The sequence below is a fragment of the Dendrobates tinctorius genome, unplaced genomic scaffold (genome assembly GCF_039654945.1).
Source record: "Dendrobates tinctorius isolate UK_male_01 unplaced genomic scaffold, ASM3965494v1 ptg000011l, whole genome shotgun sequence".
Classification (NCBI taxonomy): Eukaryota; Metazoa; Chordata; class Amphibia; order Anura; family Dendrobatidae; genus Dendrobates; species Dendrobates tinctorius.
In genome coordinates, this window is record NW_027361679.1 from 32,642,113 (window position 1) to 32,669,255 (window position 27,143).

At 41.0% G+C, this 27,143-nt stretch overlaps 1 protein-coding gene across 1 annotated transcript in view; it reads left to right on the forward strand.

Annotated features, from left to right (window-relative positions):
• BTC (betacellulin) overlaps window positions 1–26,295 on the forward strand; it is a 77,204-nt gene extending 50,909 nt beyond the window's left edge. Inside the window, exons 2-6 of the mRNA XM_073590650.1 lie at window positions 7,862–7,960; window positions 14,012–14,129; window positions 15,295–15,441; window positions 16,345–16,446; window positions 20,271–26,295. Of these exons, the coding sequence (XP_073446751.1) occupies window positions 7,862–7,960; window positions 14,012–14,129; window positions 15,295–15,441; window positions 16,345–16,444 (464 nt within the window). The 3' untranslated portion in view covers window positions 16,445–16,446; window positions 20,271–26,295. The remainder of the gene's footprint in view (window positions 1–7,861; window positions 7,961–14,011; window positions 14,130–15,294; window positions 15,442–16,344; window positions 16,447–20,270) is intronic.
• Window positions 26,296–27,143: the final 848 nt, after the last annotated feature.

The following is a 27,143-nucleotide window of genomic DNA, read 5'->3' on the forward strand; positions in this document are numbered from 1 at the left end:
GTTGAGGTCTACCTATGATGTAAATTACAGACGCCTCTCATCTTTTTAAGTGGTGGAACTTGCACTATTGCTGACTGACTAAATACTTTTTTTCCCCATTGTAGGTACATATACGAAAAAAAAAGATATAACCGGACTAACACAACTTTGGATCTATCAGTTCACTGTTTGGGTCGTTCTCCGTTTTGGACAGCCTTCTGAGCAGATAAAGCCTACTGTGGCCCTTCCTGTACACTGCATCCAAGTGATGGGCCCAGTCAAGCTTATTATTGAGGATCACACCAAGGTACTTATAGGTGTCGACTATCTCAGTGTCATTTCCCTGAATGTTCACCACTACTGGTGGATTTTTTCCCTTGCGAAAGTCCACCACCACTTGGTCTTCCCGGAATTGGTTCCTCTGACACCACTCCACAAAAGCTTGGTTAGTATCTCTGTACTCTCTTTCATCTCCTCCTGTGATGAGGCCTACTATTGCAGAGTCATCAGAATACTTCTGCAAGTATCAGCTAGATGAGTTGCACTTAAAATACCCTGCACTGCCGCCGGCACTCAGGAGCAGAGCGTGCGGCCGCATAGCAATACATGGACTCGGCCATATTCCTCGCATGTGTGATCCCGGCCTTAAGGGTATGTGCACACGATCCGGAGTTGTTGCAGGATTCATGCTGCATACTTGTGCAGCGTCCAGCTCGCAACGGCCAGGTGTTCCACCATAGTACATGGGATTTCAAGAAATCCCATGTCCACTATGCATCCACAGACACCCGCTGCTCACTGCAGACCGCAACATGTTAATTTCTCGCTAGTCTCTACGAGAGACATTTGACCAATAGAATGTATTGGACGCTGTGAATTTGCACGGTTCAGTGATCACGTGCGGATTCACCTGTGTTTAATAGACGGCAGAGCTTTGGACGCAGCTACGTCCAAAGTGCTGCCATTTCCGGAACGTGTGCTCCCGGCCTAGGACTTCCTTATGTTTTTCTGTGTAGAAGTAGGTTCCGAAGTGGCTCACCTAAACTGTGTACTAATCCTTCTATAAGGGAACTGATCATATTGTGATTCAGATCTGTTTGAATTTTCAAATGAAAATGTTCTAAGGCCTTGTTCATGTCTTGCAGTTTTAGGTGTAATCAGTGCCACCTAGGCTTTAGGGACAGTCAAGAACTATTCACAGTCTATTTTCATAGGGATTAATAGTCCTTTTAGAACGGGATCAGACAGGTGTATGGAAAATCCATATTTTCATCCGTGTGCAATCTGGGTGTCCTTTTTTTTGCATCATTGTGATATCTGTGTCATATCCGTATGCCATCCATTTTTATACGTCAACATTTTTAAATGCACATAATCAAGTCCAATTTCCTAGGTTAATAATGGTAATGTATCCTTAAAAATCGAATGCTACACACATGGTCTGATATGTTTTGCACAGATGGTTTCGCCGGTTCTTACCCGACACTCAGTGTGTGCTTCGATCAAGCTGTCATCTGAACATCCCTATTAAATTACATTGGTCCCAGTGCTGTCCAATTTTTACTCGGACAACACCTGTCCGTATTATACGGTCATCTGCAGGACCCCTAAGTCTTATAAAATATATATACTGTAGGTGGAGCTTTTTATTGGGTGATAGACCAGTCCAGGCTGTTGGTGGTCACTAGGGATTTTCTTTCCATAATCTACAAAACCAAAATTGTGGAGACCAAGAAGGAAGAAGCCGAACACATGGTCAAAAAAGTACGTGTCTGAAAACCAAAACTGTGCCAGATCAAGGAATAAAAAAAAAATCTGGATAATTAATAAAAGTCTCAATAATTTGAGCATTTTGGTATAATGTCTTTCCAAAGGACGACATAAAATTCTGATGCTCAGACAACATAACATCTATGTTCCTCAGTCTGGAGGGTTAGCCTTCAAATCCCATGGGCATTTAATAAATATGTCATTGGAAAATCCAAGGGTGTGTAGAAATGGCTGTACGTATATTCGTGTCGTGCTCTGGGTGTTATGGCGGCTCCAGTCTGGATAGTATGACTGCATGGGTGAGATAATCTGATATGATTATGATACATCTGTCTCTCTGAGAAGACTCAGCTGTGAGGTCTGTCCCGTCATACAGTAATTGCTGGAGAATTATGAGCATTTCAGGACACGTTAGGTTAAAGTTGTAATTGCAAAATGCTGATTTTTTTTTATCATACGCTTTCTGATCGTAATGGGAGGCTGTGACAATAAGAATAAGAGCCAGCTGGTAAAGCTAGGGTGAGGTGGGACAACGATGCCAAAAAGCGCCCTGTGATACATCAAATGCACCACTTGCCATTACTAATGACTGTGACTTTTCACTCTTGAGCCAAAAAGGAAGGTTGGAGGGAATCCAATGAAAAAAACGAAATGTGTGATAACTGTATGCTAATCAGAAATTCAATATATAGAGCAGTTAGAGTGCGTAACGATGAGACATTTTTCGGTTTATTTCCTTGTGAACAGTCATAGTTCTTTACTTATACCTGCATACCTGCATTGGATCACATACCTAAAGAAGTGCCGAGGAAGATAATGATTTTTTACATATTAGATAACACAACTTAGATCTTTGATATGTTTTATGACATGATTTAAAGGGTAACTGTGCTTTCAAATAACTGTCCTGCGTGTGTGCTTGAGGACTAACACCATTTCTGGTCATTATGTGATTAAATCTTACATTTCCTAATGGCAATGACCTCTTACCAGGGTAATGCTCCTGTCAAATATTTTTTCGGGAATACCATAGTTTGAAGAACAAGACAAAAGTTCAAGGTGTTGACTTAGGCTATGTTCACACGTGGCGGTTTTTTCGCATTTTTGCGGCGGTTTTAACCGCGCAATTTTGCTGCGAAAATGCGAAAAATAAGCATCCCATGCATTCCTATGGGATTCCGCAATGCTGTGCTAATGCTGCTGTTTTTACCGCGGAGGAATCGCTTCGCGGTAAAAAGCGCAGCATGCTCATTAATTTCGCGGAAACGCGGCAATCCCGCACCCATAGGAATGCATTGTTCTGCTTACTTTCCGCATGTGGCTGTGCACACCATGCGAAAAGTAAGCAGAACAATTGCGGATGGTACCCACGGTCCGGAGGAGAGGAGACTGTCCTCCGGGCTTTGGGTACCATATCCCTGTAAAAAATAGAATTTAAAATAAAAAATATTGTTATTCTCACCTTCCGACGTCCCGCGCAGCCTTCCCGCCTTTCTCCACGCTCCCGATCCAGTAAGCCTTTGCGAGCGATGACGTCCATTCTCGCGGGATCGTGAAGTCTCGCGGTCATTCGCGCAACGTCATAGCGAATGACCGCGAGACGTCGCGATCCCGCGAGAACAGACGTCATCGCGGTAATTCTCGCAAAGGATTACTGAGACCGGGAGCGTGGAGAGAGGCTGGAAGGCTGCGCGGGACGCCGGAAGGTAAGAATAACAATTTTTTTTTTAATTATTTTTTACATCCTATCTTTTACTATTGAAGCTGCATAGGCAGCCTCAATAGTAAAAAGTTGGTCACACTCGTCAAACACTATGTTTGACGAGTGTGACCAACCTGTCAATCAGTTCTCCAAGCGATCTGTAGCATCGCTTGGAAAACGCTAGCAATTCTGCAAGCTAATAACGCTTGCAAAATGCTAGTTTTTCCGCGGGAAAATCGCGGGAATTTAAAATGCTATTTTCCCGCGGAATGGAATTCGGAATTTTCGCTGTAATTTCCGCGAGAATTCCGCTACGTGTGAACGTAGCCTAAGTCTCCAGATCTCAATCTGATTGAACCTTCGTGAGATGTTCTGGAATAAACAAGTCCGATCATGGAGGCCCCACCTAGCATCTTACAGGACCTAGATGTTCTGCTTATGTCTACCAGATACCATAAGACAACTCCAGAGGATTTGTGGGGTTCACAGCTCCATAAAATGCGCTACATTTTCTAAGACCCATTATGTTTTAGGTCCATTTTGTACTGATAATCTATCGCTATTGTAGTGGTGTGCTTGGCCTCTGTAGGACACATTGGGTGGGGGTGTTTTAGCATCGGCAGAGGGGGGCAGTATGATATTGGCATATGTAGATACCATTGTCTTTCGATTATGGTCATACCTTTTAGAAACCTTTTCTTACATAACTAATGTGTCTAAAGAAAACCAAGTATCCATTACTGCCATTCTCAAGTTAAAAGCATTGCGGACTTCTTTTATATATAAAGTCAGTTATTATATTTTATAGCAGTAGTTTTTGATATAAAATGAATTTAGTTGGTTTGCAAAGCCGAAACCTTGGTGTGTTGACGTTTTTCTCATGCGGAAATGCTTGAGGCAGTTGCGGCTGCCAAGATAAACGTACGTTGCAATTATCTATTCATTATGAGAAGTCTCGCCCTATTATAAAATGTGAACATATTCAGTTCTTCTAGCCTTCAGAAATCAACTAGAAGAGGATGACCATGATTCGAAAAACATGGCATCTTTTTTTCTAAAAAACAGCGCCACACTGGTCCATCGGTTGTATGTGACATTGAAGTTCAGCTCAATGGGATGAGCTGCAATACCACCAACAACCTGTAGATAGGCATGGCACTGTTTTGTAAGAAAGCACCCATGTTTTTCTAATCCAGTTTTGATCAAATTAGTGTTTTTTTGAAAAAAAAAAAAATCTGCTTATAACTCTCTATAAAATTGACGACATACAGGGTACAAGTTCCCAGTTCCCCTGTGTAAATAAAGTTGTATTGGGCATGTGCAAAAACTACTATAGACAATGAAAGGAGCAGCTGTCACACATGCGTCTTTATTTACTTGGCTACTCTGGCACCCCTGTACTTGTGATCAGAGGGGATTTTAGTGGTCAGACCCCAGTGACAATAAGCCACAAACGGTAGTTTGCAACACCATTAACCCCTTCACCCCCAGGCCCATTTCCATTTTTGCGTTTCTGTTTTGTGCTCTCCTTTTTCCCAAGCCATAACTTTTTTAATTTTTCTGTCAATATGGCCATGTGGGGGCTTGTTTTTTGCTGGACGAATTGTACTTTTGAAAGACACCATTGGTTTTACCATATAGTGTACTGGAAAACGGGAAAAAAATTCAAAGTGCCATGAAATTGCAAAAAAAAAGTGCAATTCCACAATTATTGTTTTTCTACCATGTTCACCAAATGCTAAAAATGAGCTGCCATTATGATTCTCCAGGTCATTACGAATTCATAGATACCAAACATGTATAGGTTATTTTTATTTCAGTGGTGAAAAAAAAGAAATAAATTGCATCATTTTCGAGACCCATCGTGTCTCCATTTTTCAGGATCTGGGGCTGAGTGAGGGCTTATTTTGTTATCGACACTATTTTGGTGTTTTGATCGCCCGTTATTACATTTTAATGCAATGCTGTGGCAACAAAAACAGTAATTCTGGCATTTTTACTTTTTTTTCTCGTTAAGCCGTTTACAGATTAATTATTTTTATATATTGATTGATCGGGTGATTCTGAACTCAACGATACCAAACATGTATTTTTTATTGTTTTATTTTGAAAGGGGAGAATGGGGGGTGATTTAAACTTTTATATATATATATATATATATATATATATTTTTAATATTTTTATAAACTTTTTTTACTTTTTACCTACTTCAATAGTCTCCATGGGAGACTTGAAGCGGCGATCATCTGATCGCCTGTGCTACACACAGCAGGGTTCAGCCCTGCTCTGTGTACCAGAAATGCTCACTTGCTATGAGTGCTGACCGCTGGACAGCATTCATAGCTATCTGGCTATGACAATGACAGGGGTCTTCCACAGTTCCCGGGTTGTCATGCTAACCCATCGGCAACCCGCGGTCATTTGACACGGGCTCCCCAATGGGCGGGATTAGTGCTTCCGGTGCAATCATGTTAAATGCCACTGTCAGAGATTGGCAGCAGTATTTAACATAATAACAGCTGCTGCTGGATCGCGATTCCACCCTCAGCTGTTAGGGGCACATGTCAGATGTTGAAATCATCTGATATGTGCCGGAAAAGATGTGGGCTCAGCACCGGACCCCACATTAAAGCGGGAGACCCGACATCTGCCGTACATGTAAGGTGCCTGTCATGAAGGGGTTAAGCAAGTAGCACCACTAACCAAACACCACCATGAAGACCAAGGAGATCTCCAAACAAATCAGGGACAAAGTTGTTGAGAAGTATAAGTCAGGGTTGGGTTAGAAAAACGATATCTCAATCTCTGATGAGCACCATCAAATCCATTATCATCAAATGGAAAGAACATGATATCACAAGTTTGCCAAAAGACATGTAGGAGACTCCTCAATTATAAGGAGGAAGGTGCTGTGCTCAGATGAGACCAACATTTAACTTTTTGGCCACTAAGGTAAACACTAGGTCTAGCGCCAAAACAACATAGCTCATCAGCTCAAGAACACCATCCGCGCAGTGAAACGTGGTGGCAGCATCATGTGGTGGAAATGTTTTTCTGCAGTTGGGACAGGGAAAATGGTCCAAGTTGAGGGAAGATGGATGGTGCGAAATACAGGGCTATTCTTGATTAAAACCTGTTTCAGTCTGTCAGTGATTTGAGACTGGAATGGAGGTTCACCTTTCAACAAGACAATGACCCAAAGCATACTGGTAAAGGAATACTAGACTTGTTTAAGGGTAGACATGTAAATGTTTTGGAGAGGCCTAGTCAAAGCCCAGACCTTAATCCAATTGAGAATCTGTGTTCAGATTTGAAGATTGTGGTTCACCAGAGGAAACCATCTAATTTGATGGTGCTGGAGCAGTTTTCCCTTGAGGAATGGGCAAAAATCTCAGCGGCCAGATAAGGATAGCTTATCCTGAGCGACTTTCAGCTTTAATTGCTGCAAAAGGAGGCGCTACAAAGTACTGACTTTAGGGGGGTGAATAGTTATTCACACTGAAGATTTCTGTTATTTTGTCTTATTTGTTGCTTCCTTCACAATAAAAAGAAAAACAAATGTTCACAGTTGTAGGCATGTTCTTTACATGAAGCGATGCAAACCCTTAAAAAAGTGAAATTTCCAGGTTATGAGGTAGCAAAACACCAAAAATGTCAAGGGGGCGAAGACTTTTGCAAGCCACTGTATGCACAAGCCACCTTCTTCGGGATCCAGCATCGCTGTGCTCCACTCGGTGACGTCAGCACTCCTCAGTCTCTCCGGATAACTCTGTGCTCTATGTGTGAGACGGAAGTCTCTTATAATGTGTGTAATAATATCTAGATAACCATTTTGTCTTTCCTTAGTGTGTTTTCTTTCCTATTTATATGATTATTCTTTTATAATCCAAATTTTGTAATCTATAACATGAAATCAAATTAAGAAATGACAATTATTAGGCCAAATGGGAGGTGACGTGCAGCAAATAATGCTGCCCTCCCTCTGTCAGTCTGTGGGAGAGAGCCAGCGTAATCACCGAGTTACTTTTAGAAACTGATGCATGAAACAGCTGCCAAACTCACTACCTAGCACAGCCACCAAAATAGAAAGCCGTGTCACATGGGGGGCATCACTTTGTTTTGCTTTCTGTGTAAGTAGTTCAGTGTACACCCCTCACCGGCTAACGCGTAATGAGAAAAGTCATACTGTACACCTCAGCACCGAACGTAAAAATACGGCAACAGTGGAGGGAAAAGTATCCACAGAAACGTGTCCCTAGTTCCTGTAGGTCACCATTTCTGGAGAGTCCAAGAATTGCGTCCTGTGTGGTTTGGCCTTATCCTGTTACCATAATAGAAGAAATAAATTGTAAACCTGTGTGCAAAATGAAGAGTAAAATTCTCTCTTTTTGTTTTTCATCTTCTTTCAAGGCTTTATCGTTTTCCCATGGGTGAGTTCTGATGGAAACTCAACTACACAACCTGAAACTAGAAGTTTTCCATGCCCCGAGTACATATATAATTGCTCAGGTAATTTATCAGAAATTTCTTCGTGCATAAAAAGCAATGTTTTTAAAAAAAATCTATTCTGAAGGAGGGGAACATTTGTAAACTGTTGAATATACGTAAAAAATCCTGCAGTTATATGTAGTCCATGTGATTCTCCGCCTTCTCTTTATCACTACTTTGTTTCTTTTCTCTGCAGCATTTGTGATCTGCCCTCCCTAATACCATGGATGCTTTCTCTTTCTATACACACTGAGCTTCTGCACACAATCTCCTACCTCTCTACTGCTTGTGCATAGGACCGATTTTCTAGGACAAGTACTCTCCATGTTTTTTTAACCAATGGCACTCATACATAACATATGTTATGGGGCTGTACACGTATCTGACTTTTTCAGCGCATCTGATTTTGGTTTGCGGGGACGTATCAAAATCGGCAATGCAACTCTATGGGTCAATGAAAAAAATCAGACCGCACTCGGATCACATCCGTGTACTGTCCAATTTTCTCAGACTGGCAGGAAGGACAAGGTGGAAAAATATTTTTTTTTCTCCATATGAGAGAAAATGATGCCACTGTGATCAAAGTCTGATCAGAATAATGGATCCATTTTTCTCGTGTGGGGAGAATTTGGTCGTGTGATCTTAAGACCTAAAGGTGAGAGAAGGGGTAAGCATAGGTAGTGTATTGTGTGATGGATGCCAGTGTTAGCCAGCTAGATGAAGGAGTTACGATGCCTCAAAATGAACAGTAAAAAAATCGTACAAGTGTGTCCATTGGTCCTTTGCCTTTAAATGGGTTTCCAATTTAAGAAGATCCCCAAAAGCATTTAAAATTGTAAAATAATGAACCAACAAGGTACTCACCGTCGCCGTGACCAGTGCTGGCTCTTCGACACTGCTCCAGGACCTCTTTTGGTTGTCATGTTTCACTGTTTCGGCAGCAATGACATCTGATTACAGTGCATATCATGGTTGCAGCCAGTCACTGAGGTTTACATCACTGGAACTGGAGAGGATGTCTGAACTTTTTTATACACATACTGTATAAAAAACATATGGAGACCATTTTTTATTAAAGTGGAAAACCACTTCAAGGCTTATTATTGATTACAGAGAGCCAGTCATGGTGGAAAACGCTCTACACATAGAGATATAGGGTTAATTGGCAGGTAAATAGCATTAAAATGCTGCCTTACCACCTTACGGGAAGTACGGCTACCGGGAGAAAATGTGTGTATATCTTCCTGGATGCTGCTTGCTTTTAGTCACAGGGGTGATGTGCAGAGCGATTACAGTCATCGGTCACTAGACGGTGAGTGACGGCTGTAATCATCACCTTGCACATTGATTGACAGTTCGCTTTGTCCACACACTACAGAGCGAACTGTCACTCTACTGGGGAATGATTACAGCCGTCTGTCACTGCATTGTGACCTATGACTGTAATCTCTCTGTACACACCCCTATGACTGAAAGCAAGTGGCTACCTGGAGAATACATGTTCATATTCTTCCTGTAGTCACGCTTTCATTTCAGCATTATTTACCTGCAAATTATCCCTGAATTCTGCTACTTCAGACCTTAATTACTGCTCTTTAATAGGCCGAAGTCGAAGCCTGTGCTAGTAATATGACAACAGAAAAGTGCTGCCATAAGCCAAAGTATGTTATTTTCAGCTTTCTTTCTAGTGTATCAATAAGGCTGGTTTCACACTTGCGTTTTTTTGCGCTGTTTTTTCGCGCAAAAAAAGCATGCGTTTTTTTTTCCTATTCTTAACATGGGTGCGCATACACATGCGTTTGTACGCGTTTGTATGCGCATGCGTTTTTTTTGTAGTGTGCGCTCGGGCGCCCAAAATGCACTCTTGCGTCCGACATGCCCCAAAAAAACACATGCGCACGCAATGCGTTTTTTTTCACCCAACCACCCATTATAGTCTATGGATGCGCTGACGTGCGCATGTTAATGCGCACAACAGCGCAAAAAAACGCATGCGTTTTTTAAAAAAAAATGCGCTCAAAAAACGCACAAAAACGCATGATGCGTTTTTTATGTGCGTTTGCACTGCGCAAGATTGTGCGGATGTTGGATAAAGAACCTCGACTAACATCCAGTCAAGTTCAAGCTGCCCTGCAGTCCGAGGGTACAACAGTGTCAACCTGTACTATCCGTCGGCGTCTGAATCAAAAGGGACTGTATGGTAGGAGACCAAGGAAGACCCCACTTCTTACCCCGAGACATAAAAAAGCCAGGCTGGAGTTTGCCAAAACTTACCTGAAAAAGCCTAAAACGTTTTGGAAGAATGTTCTCTGGTCAGATGAGACAAAAGTAGAGCTTTTTGGGCAAAGGCATCATCATAGAGTTTACAGGAGAAAAAAAGAGGCATTCAAAGAAAAGAACACGGTCCCTACAGTCAAACATGGCGGAGGTTCCCTGATGTTTTGTGGTTGCTTTGCTGCCTCTGGCACTGGACTGCTTGACCGTGTGCATGGCATTATGAAGTCTGAAGACTACCAACAAATTTTGCAGCATAATGTAGGGCCCAGTGTGAGAAAGCTGGGTCTCCCTCAGAGGTCATGGGTCTTCCAGCAGGTCAATGACCCAAAACACACTTCAAAAAGCACTAGAAAATGGTTTGAGAGAAAGCACTGGAGACTTCTAAGGTGGCCAGCAATGAGTCCAGACCTGAATCCCATAGAACACTTGTGGAGAGATCTAAAAATGGCAGTTTGGAGAAGGCACCATTCAAATATCAGGGACCTGGAGCAGTTTGCCAAAGAAGAATGGTCTAAAATTCCAGCAGAGCATTGTAAGAAACTCATTGATGGTTACCGGAAGCGGTTGGTCGCAGTTATTTTGGCTAAAGGTTGTGCAACCAAGTATTTGGCTGAGGGTGCCAATACTTTTGTCTGGCCCATTTTTGGAGTTTTGTGTGAAATGATCAATGTTTTGCTTTTTGCTTCATTCTCTTTTGTGTTTTTTCATTTAAGACAAATTAAATGAAGATAATAATACCAAAGAATTTGTGTTTGCAATCATTTTCAGGAAGAAACTGAGTATTATCTGACAGAATTGCAGGGGTGTCAATAATTTTGGCCACAACTGTATGCAGAAAATTTCTGCATGAAAACCGGTTCTCCTTCCCAGAAAACGCGCGTTTTTTTCCTGTGCGATTTTGCTGCGATTTTTGCCGCGATTTTTTCCCCCGCATCCCCAGACACATAGAAAATAGCCAGAAATGCGGAATTTACCGCGAAATTAATGAGCATGCTGCGTTTTTTACCGCGATGCGTTTTTTTTGCGGTAAAAAACGCATCAATATGCACAAAATGTGCAAAATGCATTAAAATTAATGGGAAGCTTCTTTTAGGCTTTTTTGAGCAGATTTTTTGGTAAATCCGCGTGAAAAACGCGAATAAAAACGCAACGTGTGAACACAGCCTCAATGTAAGACTATAAAAGCCAGAATGAGGCCCTTATAGACTTACATTGAGAGCTTGTGAACATTACCTCTGACTTCCAATCAGTCAAAAGTTGCTGTCACATGATGGTGGCGCGAGACTGGAGTGGCGCCAGGAAGAGCAAGGGTCAGGAAACTAAGATTAGTAGCACCACTCCAGCGTTGAAATGAAAAAAGCAAACAAACCTTGGAGTGGTGCCTTAAAAGTTATTATTTAGGAAAGAGAAAAATAGAAAGAAGAACCTCGCACAATGGTGAGAGAAGAAAGTGAGTTGATGGAAATACTAACTGTTGGAGTATGCGAAGAATTTGGTGAAACCCAAACAAGCCTGTGAGAGTAGAGTCACAGTCTTATACAGGGATTTCCCACTGACTCATAATTTGATGTAATGCCAACCAAAAGGTTTATGAAACTCCCAGGCCAAAGAGACGTTTTGTAGACTTTACCCATTAATATGCGGAAAGATGTTTTCTGGATTGGTGCCCAAGTGGAATTCCACTCCAAGCCTGAAAATTAGCAAGAAAAAATCCACAAAACATTCTAGTGGAAACACAAAATAAAGTACTTGTGTGAACTGGTATGTGAAAGATGCTTAGGGAGCTATCATACCGGTACAGCTTATTGATATGCAAATATTTAATGCTGCTTTAAATTTGATCGTTTATTTTGTGACTCAGCAGTTATTATTTCATTGTAGGAAATCTACATTTTCATTATTCGCCCGTCACACATGTGCATCCGAAAAGCCATTTTTAATTTTAATTATATAGCATGATCATATTTCATACAGACATCATCATCACTGTCCCTATTAAGGCTCACAATCTAAACTCCTTATCAGTATATCTTTGGAGTGTGGGAGGAAATCCACACAAACATACAAACTCCTTGCTGATGTACTTGGTGGGATTTGCAAAGCAGCTGAAATAACCACTGAGCCACCGTGTAGCTCTGCTTCAGTACGTTGCATTGGCTTTATTATATGCAGTATATTACATCATTTAATCTACATGTAAAAATAAGCCGTCACATACATTAAATTGTGTTTTGTGTTACTAAATGACTGCTTGTACAATAAACTATTTTACTTGAGGAGCATCTGCCCTGGGAGAAGAGAGTAATATTATAATGAAGTGTGTTCTTTCGTGACTCACATTAACTACTGCACATTATAGGAAAGAACAACTCCTTACAGAATTGATGTCATTACCATAACCATCATTGAAATGGCCAGACATTGTTTTCTCCAGGCCGAGACACTTTCAGCAGTGAGAGATCGGGCTTTTGAGTCACAAAAAGCAGATTTTATGACTACATGAAATTTTAATGTTTTGTTTGTATATATTATAAAATGTGTTCTTCTCACATGTAGCAAGAATCTCTAAGGAGTTCTCTTATCTTATAAAGGCACTTATGTCACGGTTCAATTTGGAAATTCGATCTGTGACCCCTTGCTCCGTGATCAGTCCTCATGTCTGCTGAGCTATTGCCCTTTTCTTCCGTGTGATAGTGCTGATGGTTCCTATTGCCTTTTTTTTCCTTTATGGGTTTGCTCCCCTTCAGGTATTTCCCACTGTTCAGTTTTAGTTTGCCCTATCACAGTCTGGGTTGGGCTATATATATTTTTCCTTCACTATATTTCCTTGCTGGCTATACTTCTAGGTGGTTTAGAGCTAATGAGTTCCAGCTCTTTAGCTAAGGGATTTTCCTTGTAAGGCAAATACCATTTGTATTACTACTGAATGTCTGATTGCCTGCCCTTCCTAGCACCTTTCTTTCTCTTTAGTTAGTTTGGTGTGAGGTTATACTTGTTTTATTTATTATTCTCCATTTTTCCGTTTTGTGCACCCTCGGTCCTCGTATCCCTCTGCACACTTTCCCTCTCTTGGTTAGCTGTGCACAGCTGCCTCTTCTCTGTTTCCTTAGCAAGTATGAGAAACCCCTTGACAGCCTTTTAGGGAGCCATTTCCAAGGTGGTATTTTTCTTAGTTGTGCTGTTAGCGATTATCTAATCTGTAAAGGAACCAGTAGGGTGTGGGTGCAGCTACTCTGTGTTCTAGGCTTAATTTTTCCCCTTATCCGTGTATGAGTGAGTTAGGTCCATAACACTTATAGTGGAGGTATAATATGCCTTACAATATTATGGTTCTATATTATATATATGGTTATATATATATTGTTCTATATTATACAATATTATGGTTCTATATTATATAATATTTATGGCTCTTTTGGTTTGGGTACGGTATTTCTTAAAATGCACACAGCTGCTTCAGAAGCTCTTTGTAAAAAAGAAGTGAAGGGTGTGTGGGCTTTATCATCTGATATACAGTATTGTATTGTCTCTCCATTAATAGTGACATGCACAGTTACTTATAAATTGTTCCCCACAATTCTCACCTTCACATCCATCCTCAATTTTCCCCCTTGCAAGGATGCATCCCATCCAGTGCCAGCTGCAGTGCCTCTAAACAGTGTCATTGGTATCAGCCATCTTCACCAAACAGTGTCAGCCTCCAATTCCTTACTTTGAGGCTATGTGCACACGTGCGGAATTGGTCGATTATTATTTCTGCCTGGAGACTGATGCAGTTTTCAATGTTACTTGCAGGAATTTCTGAGCCAGCAAGATCGAGAAGCCATTTTTCCCGATGTCCAAAGTCGTATAGACATTACTGTGTTAAAGGGAAGTGCCGTTTTGTAATGGTTTTGAAAGAGCCAGCCTGTATGTAAGTAGTGTTCTTCTTTATGAAGATTTTACCTTGAATGTATGTCTTGTAATCTGACTTTTCAATGTCCCTTACACAGCATAATAAAAGCATATATAGTCTTAGTATTGTAACAGCATATAGAGCTATAGGTTCTTTGAATTTATTTATTTTACTCATTTATATAGCGCCATTAATTCCACAGGGCTTTACAGACATTACTGGCACTGTCCCCGATGCGGCTCACAATCTAGAATCCCTATCAGTAGCTCTTTAAAATGTGGGAGGAAACAGGAGTACCCGAAGGAAACCCACGCAAACACGGGGAGAACATACAAACTCCTTGCAAATGTTGTCCTCGGTGGGATTTGAACCCAGAACCCCAGCACTGCAATGCTAACCACTGAGCCACCGTGCCGCCCATTGGGTTATATTATACCTCCATGAGGTTATCCTGTTTCAATGTTTTGTAGTCCATAGGCTCGCAGGCTTATAAGATAAAAAGAGGTTTTCCCCACGTCCAGTGAAGTTTCTCCACCTCTGCTCCGTGCTTTATTCATCATCTTCATCGGTGCCATCGCGTCTACGGTGCTCATAACTGCTACAGCCAATTATAGGTTCAGCTGCTGTGCCGGTGTAGACACTATGAGCCACTGAGCCTAGTGATTAGCAGCAGCGGTTACGAGGCCTGTAGATGTGACGTCAGTTCTGCACCCGATCAACTAAGAATGGAGCAGCGGTTGAGATGCATCACTGGACATGGGGAGTGTGATTAAAAGCTCGGTTTATTTTCTTACTCTACCAGCCTACGATCTACAAATTATTGTAGTAGGGCAACCAACCCATAGTTGGTGTTTGTTATTATAAACTGATATTGTAGTATTAATGCATTATCATATTGTGAATTACGATGTAAATTCCACTGATAATGAGCGAGTGACAGCTCATGTCCCTTGCTAATTATCATATGGTTATTCTGGATAGTAGTGCATGGCAGCTGAGATAATGGTGTCTCCTGTAAGTAAAGCGTTGGGACACAAGCTTTCTATCATGGACAGAGGTAGAAGGAATGTATGGATTGACGCCATGTATCCATTTGCAGATTGGAGGGAGCTTTTAGTGAGGGATAAGCAATGTCTGTCATTATCAATAATAGCAGTCTTCCATTTTGTCTTCTCTTTTCTAGATGTGATGAGGGCTATACTGGGTCAAGATGTGAAAGGCTGGACCTATTTTACTTGAAAGAAGACAGGGGGCAGCTTGTTGTGATCGGCCTGATCCTTGCTATGGTGGCTCTCATTATTGTCATTGTTTCTATATGCATTTTCTCACAGTAAGATATTTGTACTCTGTTTTATCATTCATAGTGTGAGGGGAAGCAGGGGATTGTGGATGTCTTCTCCATTTACGGACAGTGCACCCTGCTGATTATTCTGATACAAGGGAGGCATACTGGCACACAACTTTTGATATAAAGATCTATTGCACATCAGCTTTCATACTTTTGAAAAAATTCATAAATGTGTCGGCGCACTCAGTGAAACGGAAAATGTACAAATACACTGACCAGAAAATGTTTCTTCACCGGGCTGCAGGGAAAAGACACTAAATAAGGGACAAGGGAAACTCTTTAATGGTTGTCAGATGTTGAAGGAGATGTGTCACCAGATTTTTACATTTCAAACTGCACACATTAATAAATAGCTCTCTTAACCCTGATGAAACTGATGTTCTTACTTTGAAAATCCAGGTCAGAATGCTTGTATAATCCTTTGGGAAAGTGTTAATGCAGGACATTAGAATAAGCATTTCATGAGTGCATATCTTGCTCATTAGAATTTGAGGCTTATACAGCCATTCTGACAAATATTTTCAAAATAAGTACAACAGCCTTCATTGTACCTAAGAAATATGTTTAATAGTCTATGAAGTTTGTGTTGTAAAATAATGTGCTAGATCCACTTTATGAGAAGTGCACCTCAATGTTCTACTTTATTTTGTTAGGGCACTCATGACACCACTCCACTGTCCCCATTGAGAACACATGCATGCTCAGCTGAACAAAGCGTGCAGATATATGGGGAAGTCGAGAGGCATAGCTGTCTGCCACAGCAGTAATGGGCTGACAAATATTGAGCGTGTATGGGCATCTTAAGAGTCCGTGTGATGTCATTTGTATCGATAAGTATAACGCATTGTGGCTGTTGGTCTCTTTTAACATCATTTTTTTTTACAGTCACTGTAGAAAAGCACACAGAAGAAAAATGAAGGGAAAGGAAATGGAAAGCCTCAGTAATGAGGCCGCTGGAAAAATGGAAGAAACACACTTTGTCTAAAGGCAAGTAAAGGATCTTTATTTTTCCTTCCATCAGATAAATGTTGGATTGGAGATTTTTCTACATAGGACAGATTTAACTTAAAAGGGTTTGTCCACTACTAGGATATCACCGTCTTGATCAAAATGTTTGGCCCCCATAAAATAATAAAGCCTGTACTCGCCTTCCGGGCCGGTGCCGTTCCACTGTGGCAGCACTCGTAGTCCCAGGGATCCTGTGCGGTTGTTGTGACACGTGACCCTGGAACCCAATCAGTGCTGGCGTCACTGTCTCTGCCTTCAGACAAATAGAACATGAAGAGGCTACAGTCCAGGATACAGATGATCTCTGACTTGCTCTTCACGCTCAATTCGACAGGAGGTGGAGACAGTGACACCGGCGTTGATTGGGTGCTGGCGTCACCTGTCACAACAACAACATGGGAGTCCCGGGGAGAGCGAGGGCCGACACCCCGGGACGGCGCCAGAGCGGGAGGTGGGTATAGGCTTTATTATTTAATCGGAGCCAAGTGAGGGGTATAGGAAGAAGTTGTCCCAGTAGTGGACAACTTCTTTAATGTTGCTTTTGTTTACGAAAAAAAGGAAATTTGGCAAAAATTACGAAAATTTTGCAATTTTCAAACTTTTAATTTTTGTGACCTTAAATCAGAGAGTCATATCGCACACAACAGTTAATACATAACATTTCCCACATGTCTACTTTACATCAGCACAATTTTGGAAACATAATTTTTCTTTGTTAGTACCTTTATAAGGGTTAAAAGTTGACCAGCGATTTCTCATTTTTCCAGCAAAATTTACAAAACCATTTTTTTTCGAGACCACCTCACATTTGAAGTGAGTTTGGGGGGTTAATATGACAGAAAATACCCAAAAGTGACACCATTCTAAATATTGCACCCCTCAAGGTGCGCAAAGCCGCATTTAAGAAGTTTATTAACCCTTCAGGTGCTTCACAAGAGCTAAAGCAATGTGGAAGGAAAAAATGAACATTTTACTTTTTTCACAAAACATTTACTTTGGAACCAAACTTTTTTATTTTCACAAGGCTTTCAGGACAAAATGGACCAGAAAATTTGTTGCGCAATTTCTCCTGAATATGCCGATAGCCCATATGTGGGGGAAAGCCACTGTTTGGGTGCATGGCAGGGCTCAGAAGGGAGGGAGCACCGTTTGACTTTTTGAACGTAAAATTGGCTGGAATCATGTCGCGTTTGGAGACCCCCTGATGTACCTAAACAGTGGACACTCTCCAATTCTAACTCCAACCCTAACCCCAACACACCCCTAACCCAAACACAACCCTAACCCCAACCCTAGACCCAACCCTAACCCTAGCTATAATGCCAACTATAACCCCAACCATTACCTTAGCCCAACCCTAACCCTAGCCGGACCCTAACCCTAGCTATAACCCCAAACATAACCTTAACCGTAGCCCAACCCTAACCTTAGCTATAGCCCCAACCATAACCCCAACCCTAGACCCAACCCTAACCCTAGCTATAACTCCAACTATAACCCCAACCGTAACCCTAGCCCAATCCTAACCCTAGCCGAACCTTAACCCTAGCCATAACCCCAACCATAACACTAATTGTAGCCCAACCCTAACCCTAGCTATAGCCCCAACCATAACCCTAACCCTAGCCCAAACCCTAGCTATAACCCCAACTATAAGTACAACCATAATCCTAACCCTAATGGAAAAATGGAAATAAATGCATTTTTTTTATTTTATTAATTTTACGTAACCAAGGGGGTGATAAAGGGGTGTTTGATTTACTATATTTTATTTTGATCACTGTGTTAGGGTCTATCATCACTCAGCTCAATTGACGGAAAAATAAAAAAACACTTTCAGAACATGTCGACACAAATTTTTGTTGCACTTGGAATAATATTCCTGTTTTTCATTAAATGATGAAATGAATACTGTCGTTCAGAACTACAATAATCACACAATAAAGAAGTCCTCATACAACTATGTCAGTGGAAAAATAAAATAGTCATAGCTCCTGGAAGAAGGGGAGGAAAAAGAATAAAAGTGTAAAAACAAAAATTTCCTGGGTCATTAACAGGGTAAATAACTTACAGTATTTACAGTGGGGAAAAAAAGTATTTAGTCAGTCAGCAATAGTGCAAGTTCCACCACTTAAAAAGATGAGAGGCGTCTGTAATTTACATCATAGGTAGACCTCAACTATGGGAGACAAACTGAGAAAAAAAAATCCAGAAAATCACATTGTCTGTTTTTTTTTCATTTTATTTGCATATTATGGTGGAAAATAAGTATTTGGTCAGAAACAAGCAATAAAGATTTCTGGCTCTCACAGACCTGTAACTTCTTTAAGAGTCTCCTCTTTCCTCCACTCATTACCTGTAGTAATGGCACCTGTTTAAACTTGTTATCAGTATAAAAAGACACCTGGGCACACCCTCAAACAGTCTGACTCCAAACTCCACTATGGTGAAGACCAAAGAGCTGTCAAAGGACACCAGAAACAAAATTGTAGCCCTGCACCAGGCTGGGAAGACTGAATCTGCAATAGCCAACCAGCTTGGAGTGAAGAAATCAACTGTGGGAGCAATAATTAGAAAATGGAAGACATACAAGACCACTGATAATCTCCCTCGATCTGGTGCTCCACGCAAAATCCCACCCCATGGGGTCAGAATGATCACAAGAACGGTGAGCAAAAATCCCAGAACCACGTGGGGGGACCTAGTGAATGAACTGCAGAGAGCTGGGACCAATGTAACAAGGCCTACCATAAGTAACACACTACGCCACCATGGACTCAGATCCTGCAGTGCCAGACGTGTCCCACTGCTTAAGCCTGTACATGTCCGGGCCCGTCTGAAGTTTGCTAGAGAGCATTTGGATGATCCAGAGGAGTTTTGGGAGAATGTCCTATGGTCTGATGAAACCAAACTGGAACTGTTTGGTAGAAACACAACTTGTCGTGTTTGGAGGAAAAAGAATACTGAGTTGCATCCATCAAACACCATACCTACTGTAAAGCATGGTGGTGGAAACATCATGCTTTGGGGCTGTTTCTCTGCAAAGGGGCCAGGACGACTGATCCGGGTACATGAAAGAATGAATGGGGCCATGTATCGTGAGATTTTGAGTGCAAACCTCCTTCCATCAGCAAGGGCATTGCAGATGAAACGTGGCTGGGTCTTTCAACATGACAATGATCCAAAGCACACCGCCAGGGCAACGAAGGAGTGGCTTCGTAAGAAGCATTTCAAGGTCCTGGAGTGGCCTAGCCAGTCTCCAGATCTCAACCCTATAGAAAACCTTTGGAGGGAGTTGAAAGTCCGTGTTGCCAAGCGAAAAGCCAAAAACATCACTGCTCTAGAGGAGATCTGCATGGTGGAGGAATGGGCCAACATACCAACAACAGTGTGTGGCAACCTTGTGAAGACTTACAGAAAACGTTTGACCTCTGTCATTGCCAACAAAGGATATATCACAAAGTATTGAGATGAAATTTTGTTTCTGACCAAATACTTATTTTCCACCATAATATGCAAATAAAATGAAAAAAAAACAGACAATGTGATTTTCTGGATTTTTTTTTCTCAGTTTGTCTCCCATAGTTGAGGTCTACCTATGATGTAAATTACAGACGCCTCTCATCTTTTTAAGTGGTGGAACTTGCACTATTGCTGACTGACTAAATACTTTTTTTCCCCACTGTACATTCCAATATATAGTATGAGCATGGAACATATACAATATTATAATACATAAGTCAGATAAAATGAATTCCCATTTTTCATTACTGGTTAATAACTGATTTGATGTGTTTACACAGGTTACAATGAAGCTACAATACCTGCAGGCAGGTTTCATGCTGCTGTTACCGAAAAGAATAAGCTGACCCATTGGGTAACGATGAAGAAAATCAGACAGCACATTGGAAACATTGGAACTGTGGCACCACTGTTGTGTACAATTTGACACCAAGCAATCTGTTTTCAGTATTTTCTGCAGTCTTCTAATGCAGTATTACCAAACCTACTCATCAATCAGATAAATTGATGTGTACTGCAAATACCGTGGCAAGTTTTAATATTACAAAATGGCCTTGGATATATCTAATTCATTAACTGGTTATTCCCAAAATCACATTGTAGTCTTATAATAATGTACATATATATTTATTCAGTTGTGCCAATGTACCTCATTTTTAAATTTGTCCCAATTTGTCAATTTTCCCCCTCAGAAAGAATGCCCCTCTAGGATCTATTTACCCTCCAGTTGCCATTGGAACAGTCCTGTAGTTCAAGTGGCCCTGGTCAATCATGCATAGTGCAGCCTTTCTCAGCTGGCTTCCTGATAGCTGAGCTGTGGGATGTATCTGGAATGGAGCTTCAGTACAGTGCAGAGCGCTCATACCTGGAAGCATCAGTTTGCTGGTAGCTAAGAAGTGATGTACTACAGGATAGAGTAGTATATAGAAGGGCTGAGAGGAGAAATGTATTGCAGAATGGGGCTCTGTATAGAGGGACTGAAAATTGTGATGTATTGCAGAATGGAGCTGAAATGAGAATATGCTACATGATGGACTTTGTATAAAGGGGTTGAAAGGAGAGATATACTACGGATGGGGCTATTTACAAGGGCTGAAATTAGTTAAGACCTGTTTGTTGCCTGCTGCTGAGAGACTAGTGATGTGATGTGCATCGGTGATGTATGTGACGGAGGATTATCTTCTGCCATCTGCATCAATATGCAGCATTTTCAGTTTCTAGCTCTGCTAGACTCCACTAATGATGTAAGACCACACAGGCAGCTATACTGATGTAGATGGCACAGGATAAAAAAGGTCAGTAGGGTAGTATACGGTACAGGAGCAGAGAATGCACAGATGGTGAATTCTACACTTTCATTAGCTTGATGATAACTCAGAGAGGTGGAGCTAATCAGAAGCACATATGAGAGGGGAAAGGGGTCTGCAGCACTGTGGGGAAGCATGTGCTGCTGGGAAATGTAGTTTTATCAGATAAGAATAGTACCACCCATTCAGATACTGTAAGTGCTTCTGGTTTCAAGGAGGGGCAGATGGAGATGAAAAAGACTCAAAGGTATAAGAAAGCATTTTTATGTTAGGTTTAGTCTGTATTAACAATAAGTATACATTTATTTGTGTAAAATATGGCGATTCGGGGAATCACCTTTTAAATTCTTCTTATGTGATAAAAGACTAATGAAAAAGAACGATCGGAATATGTACATAGAAAATATTATATTTTGATAACGTTCAATTATATTTTGACCAATACATTATTTTTACGTTTGGCTAGTAATATTTAGAAGGAACTGCAGAAGTTATGTATATGTTGCTACTGTAGCTCTTACGACGGGGATAATAAAAATGCTAACAATGGAAAAAACACTAAGACAGACACTAAAATATTGCTGTCCGTGAATGGGAAGACTTGGACCTGGTATCAAGCACTAGTGATCTCATTGTTACAAGTGTTGTGCCATAAGTACACCAGTAATTCCAAAAGAAGAATAGACGGATGCCAAAAGATAGACAGGGTGTGTTGTCTCAGGTGGACAATGTCACATTCCTCTAGCCGGCACTTCGTTCAAGATCAGCGTCTGCTCCAGTAATAGGGGTCAGTGTGATCTATTGAGGTTAGACTAGTGGTGCTGCCTGTGTTTCAAAGTAATCACTGTCATCTTGAATTACTTATAATCGTGTCATCTACCATCTGCCTATGTTAGTGCTGAATATAACTGTTGAGGTCCTGCTATTTTGTGTACAGTGACCCTCAGACTTCAGGTTGGCATTAATAATTCTCATTTTGTTCAGATGCTTTTTGCAGACAGATTAGTAAACTATGGCTGCTAATAGAAGTGTCTTAAATGCAGTGAACATGGAGTTAGCTGAGACTCGGTTGTAAATAGGCATCCATAGTGAAATACAATACCAAGCCCTCAATTACTGTATAATAGTGCCAACTCCATAATTACAGTTACAATCAAAATTATTCAACCCCCATTGCAAATTAGGTTTATTAGCAAAATGTAAAAAGTTTCTGTTGTTTGCAAGAAACCAAAGAAAAATATATTTATTTTTAAATTGCTCAACACAACAGATATAACAAGTGGTTTCTCCAAATTCAGCACAAATCGCTACTTCTAAACACTACAGAATTATACAAACCCTTCATGACCAGAGTCAAGGACTTAATAGAGACCCTTTGGCTGCTATGACCTGCTGCAAACATGTTGCATAGCCAAACAGCTTCAACAAGCCTTCCACATGGGCAATTTTTATGGGGTTCTAGTCAGGAAACTCTGATATCCACTTCAGAATCTTCCAGGAATTCTTCTGAAGCTAAGCCTTGGTGAACATTGAGGTAGGTGTGGGTTCATTGTTTTGTTGTAAGGTCCTGTGACGTTCAAGCTTCAGCTTCCTACACAAGGTATGTTGTTTTCTTGTAGGATTTCCTGATACTTGATTTAATCCATGTTTCTCTCCATCGCCATGTGCTACGGGTTTCTGATGCTAGAAGAAACAAAGCAGCACCAGAGCAGCACACAGCCACCACCATACTTCACTGTAGGCATGATATTCTTTTCTGCATTTGTTTCATTATTTCTCTTCCAATCATACTGCAGATCCGTAAGTCTGAAAAGTTCCAGTTTTGTTTCATGCCTCTGCAGAACAGAATCCCAAAACTTATGTGGCTTATTTATGTGGTTTTGAGCACATTGGAGCCAACCTTTTGTTTTTCTTTTGGATCAGTAAAAGTGTACGTCTTGGGAGTTCAGACTAGGAGACATTTTGTATGCTCCTTACTGTGCAAACTGAATTCCAAGTGTCTACTGCCATCTAATCTTGCTGTAGGTCTGTCGAACGGTTTTTGACAACCTGCTTCCTCGTAATTCTGGGGACAGCTGGTAATAGGTTTGTCTTTCTGCCACGTACAGGTAGTGTAGCCAAGTACTTTTAACTTCGACCTTGTGAATTCTGCTTCCAACTGTTTCTTTAGGAACATTCAAGGCGTCTGCCATCTCTTTGTTTTCTTTTTATTGTTTCTGCAAGGCTCTCTTCTTTTAACTTTTTGGACCACTCTCATTATAACTCAGAAATATTACTGAACTGGATGGAGTTCATTGCCCATGAGGAATGGGATAGTGTTCCTCAAGAATGATATGAGAAGCTGTTGTCGGGTGATGAATCATGTTTGAAGCAGGTCATAACAGCCAAAAGTGGTCTACTAAGTACTAAAGATGCTTATTATGATGGAGTTGAATAATTCTGGTTATAGCTATACTTAGCCTTAGCTCATGTCACTTGCTTTCTTGTTGCCAAAATGCCATTTTACAAACATATAAAACTGTATCACACGTTGATGTGAAATTATATGGTAATTCATAGACAGTATTTTATTGTATTTCTTTTTATGTATAGTAGTCACGTATTAATATTTGGTACATTTTGGGGGGGGGGGGCAGTATATATCATATTACTATGAACAGTATATATATATATGTCATCTTTCTTCGATTCAGTACATTCACTGGAGTGATAGAAGCCTTACACAATGCCTGACATAGGCTCGAATGCGAAATCTATCCAGTGTAATCACTAGTTACGGAATGTACTCACATATCCCTAGATTTGGTGTCTACCTTTCCAATAAAGCGTTATATATTACATCAGCAAATATCTGATAACGTAGCACCTAGTAAATCTTAAGAGACCATTACGTGTATGGATATATATCGTCATTACTTGTGTACACGAAAAAAACATCATCAACATTGGATGCTGGCAAACTTCATTTTCTCTGTTGTATCCTGCTGTATGTGCATACGGCAGCCATAGGCTTCCATAGTAAAAATCTTATATTTTACGGCATAAAATACACCTTCCTCTATACAGTGAAAAAAGATGCCAGTGCATAGTGCCCAGCATATAACAGTCTTTGCCATATACTGGTGCAAGAGCATCTATGGACACCTTACAGGTATAGTACTGACATCTACCTCGGCCCTTTTGACGAAATTAGAAGTAGATTAATGTAGACCCAATTCAGCTCATGTGTTAAAATATAAAAATTAAAGAATTTCCCATGGACAAGATGGTTTTCCATTAGTATGATAGTTCAGTTCAGCCTTATGCCAGAAACACAGGCAGTGTTACTCAGGCAAAAATCTTCTCTAGAAATCTGACTGTATAGCATGGCAATGATATACGGTATCTGCCAGAAAATCAGATAGGTTTTACTCTGTTAGAAATTGTGTGACTTACCTATTGGGAACCGCACTAACCCCAAAATGGTAGAAGTGGCTGCACATGGACATACACTGTCCCTTTTACTGTATACAGGTCTTAGAGAAGAGAGGAACAACATACCTGTGCCGCCTTCTTATTTCTTACTTTGGACTGGCTATGGGGTTCCTTATTTCCGACGTCAGCCTCCTAGTAGAGATGGGCGGATCGATTCACGGGATTCCAATCCATCGGCTTGGTCAGTAGTCAGTGGCCTCAGGACAGGAGGATCGTGTGCTCTCTTATCTTCCGGGATCCCTGGCGCAGCTTTTGATTAGCCGGGCTGGCGCAAAGTTATCTGTGCTCCGCCCCGCAGCGATGATGTCATGCCAGCCTGGCTAATCTAGAAGGTAAGAGATACAAGAGCCTTCCCTCCAACGGCCAGAGACTATTGACCGGCCCGAGTCCCGCAAATCATGCTGCCGATCTCTACCTTATAAGCATATATGAAGCTGTTGAGTTAAAGTCAGAAGACCCGCAGTTTCTCCAGATATCGCCGTCTGCGTGTAATATAAACATACGCCCTTTATCTGTCTACCCTAAAAATGAGGTTAACTCCGTAAAATGCAGTTATATAATGAAGGATCTTTTTGTATGTTCATGTATTTGTCTAGAATATGTCAGAGTATGTGTCCTAAATTTCTATTTCATTATCGTGCTTTGCCTGAAATGACCTGTAGATGGTGCCATTGCCATCTATATTTCTCTGTACACAGCTTCTTCTGGAGGAAGAGGACAGGAACTCTAGTGCCACCTAGTGGAGGTAGAAATCCTAAAAGTCAATACGGACCTTTTAAGGGACTTGCCACATGACTTAGGATGAGAAGCTGAACCAGAAACTGAATTTGCAGAGACGTGTTTTGGGGTGTTTGCCCCAGATCACTACAGACATTGGACCTTAACGAAAACACGGTCCCCGTCTGTGCCATAATAACATGGCCAGAGTGCCTGCTGGCATTTAGATTCAATGACCATTTTGCCTCATCACTTAATGTAGGGGGGCATGGCATCTGCTGAATTCCTGTCCAAATAGATGTGTCCAGTCAGACCCCTTCCTACGGTGATTTCAGGTGGCGGAGCTGCTGGTAGCCCCCAATGTACTATGGAATAAGTACAATTCAATGCATCTTTTTACTTACAGCCGCGTTTGAGAAATCCCTTCAGTCAGAGCAAAGGACCTTTAACAAGGGGTTTCCTAAATCAGACAAATCCAAAAATCCACTGCCCCTTTTGTAACTTCGTATGCACAAAAGAGACGTCCATGTTTCTGGCCAAAAGTGATCGAGATCTGAAAGGACCATGTTTTTTAAGAATGCTTCCTTAGCTATTGAGCACGCATCACCTCTACACATATCTGTAGTTTTCTACGTTGTCACCACATTTTCATGAAGTGTAGGATTCTGTAAGTATTAATACATCAGAATAACTATTAACTATTGCGGAGGTATGCGCCTGATGCTATCACTCCTGTAGTTGTTGTATCATGAACTATTTTTGTAGAAGAACTAAAGTATTTTAATAAATGTTTTATTAATAAAAGGAATATTGGAATGATTGTGTTTTTCGTTCGCTGCAAGTGTCGTCATGCTAAAAACTTGGTAACATAGTGCCACCTGGTGGTAAACGTGATGATTACAGTGAAGAATTTTTCTTTAAAAAAAAAAACATTGTACTGAAGAATGATGCAAAAAAAATGTACAGCCTTATTCATTTCATGCCATGACTAGTGCACATAGGCTCTTCCACAACTAACTGCACGTAATATCTACTGCAGCTATTGGCTTATAGCCAACTTTACATTTTTACATTTAACACCTCACATTTTTTTTTTTTGCTGTGCTATATTCTAGGTATTCTCCTACCAGTTGACCCCAGAATCGTGTGGGCATTATCCTAGAGAGGATGCATAGCAGTTAGGCAGCATCCTATAACATTCTAGGTATTCTCCTACCAGTTGACCCCAGAATCTTGTGGGCGTTATCCTAGAGAGGATGCATAGCAGTTAGGCAGCATCCTATAACATTGCTACTACTGTACATTGAATTGCATCAATATTTTAAGGTTGCCGATACAATTTAATATATCAGCAGTGCATCACGTAATAAAAAATAAAGGACGGAAAACCAGAAGGATGATTAGGGGATGATCTGCTCCGTAGGACCCTCCCCCTAGGTGCACCACTGTACGGTTATGCAGACTGGCAATGTTTAAACCAAAGCATATTCCTTTAACATGTTGGGGGTTGTGCAGTTTCTGGAAAAAAAATGAAAAGGTGTAAGTCTTTTTATATTCTGTACTACAGTGACTGGTCTGATTTTACATCACACTCTTCTTCATACTTGACATGCCTCAGATTCTTTTCTTAGATTGCTGTGATGTTTGCTTTCAGAT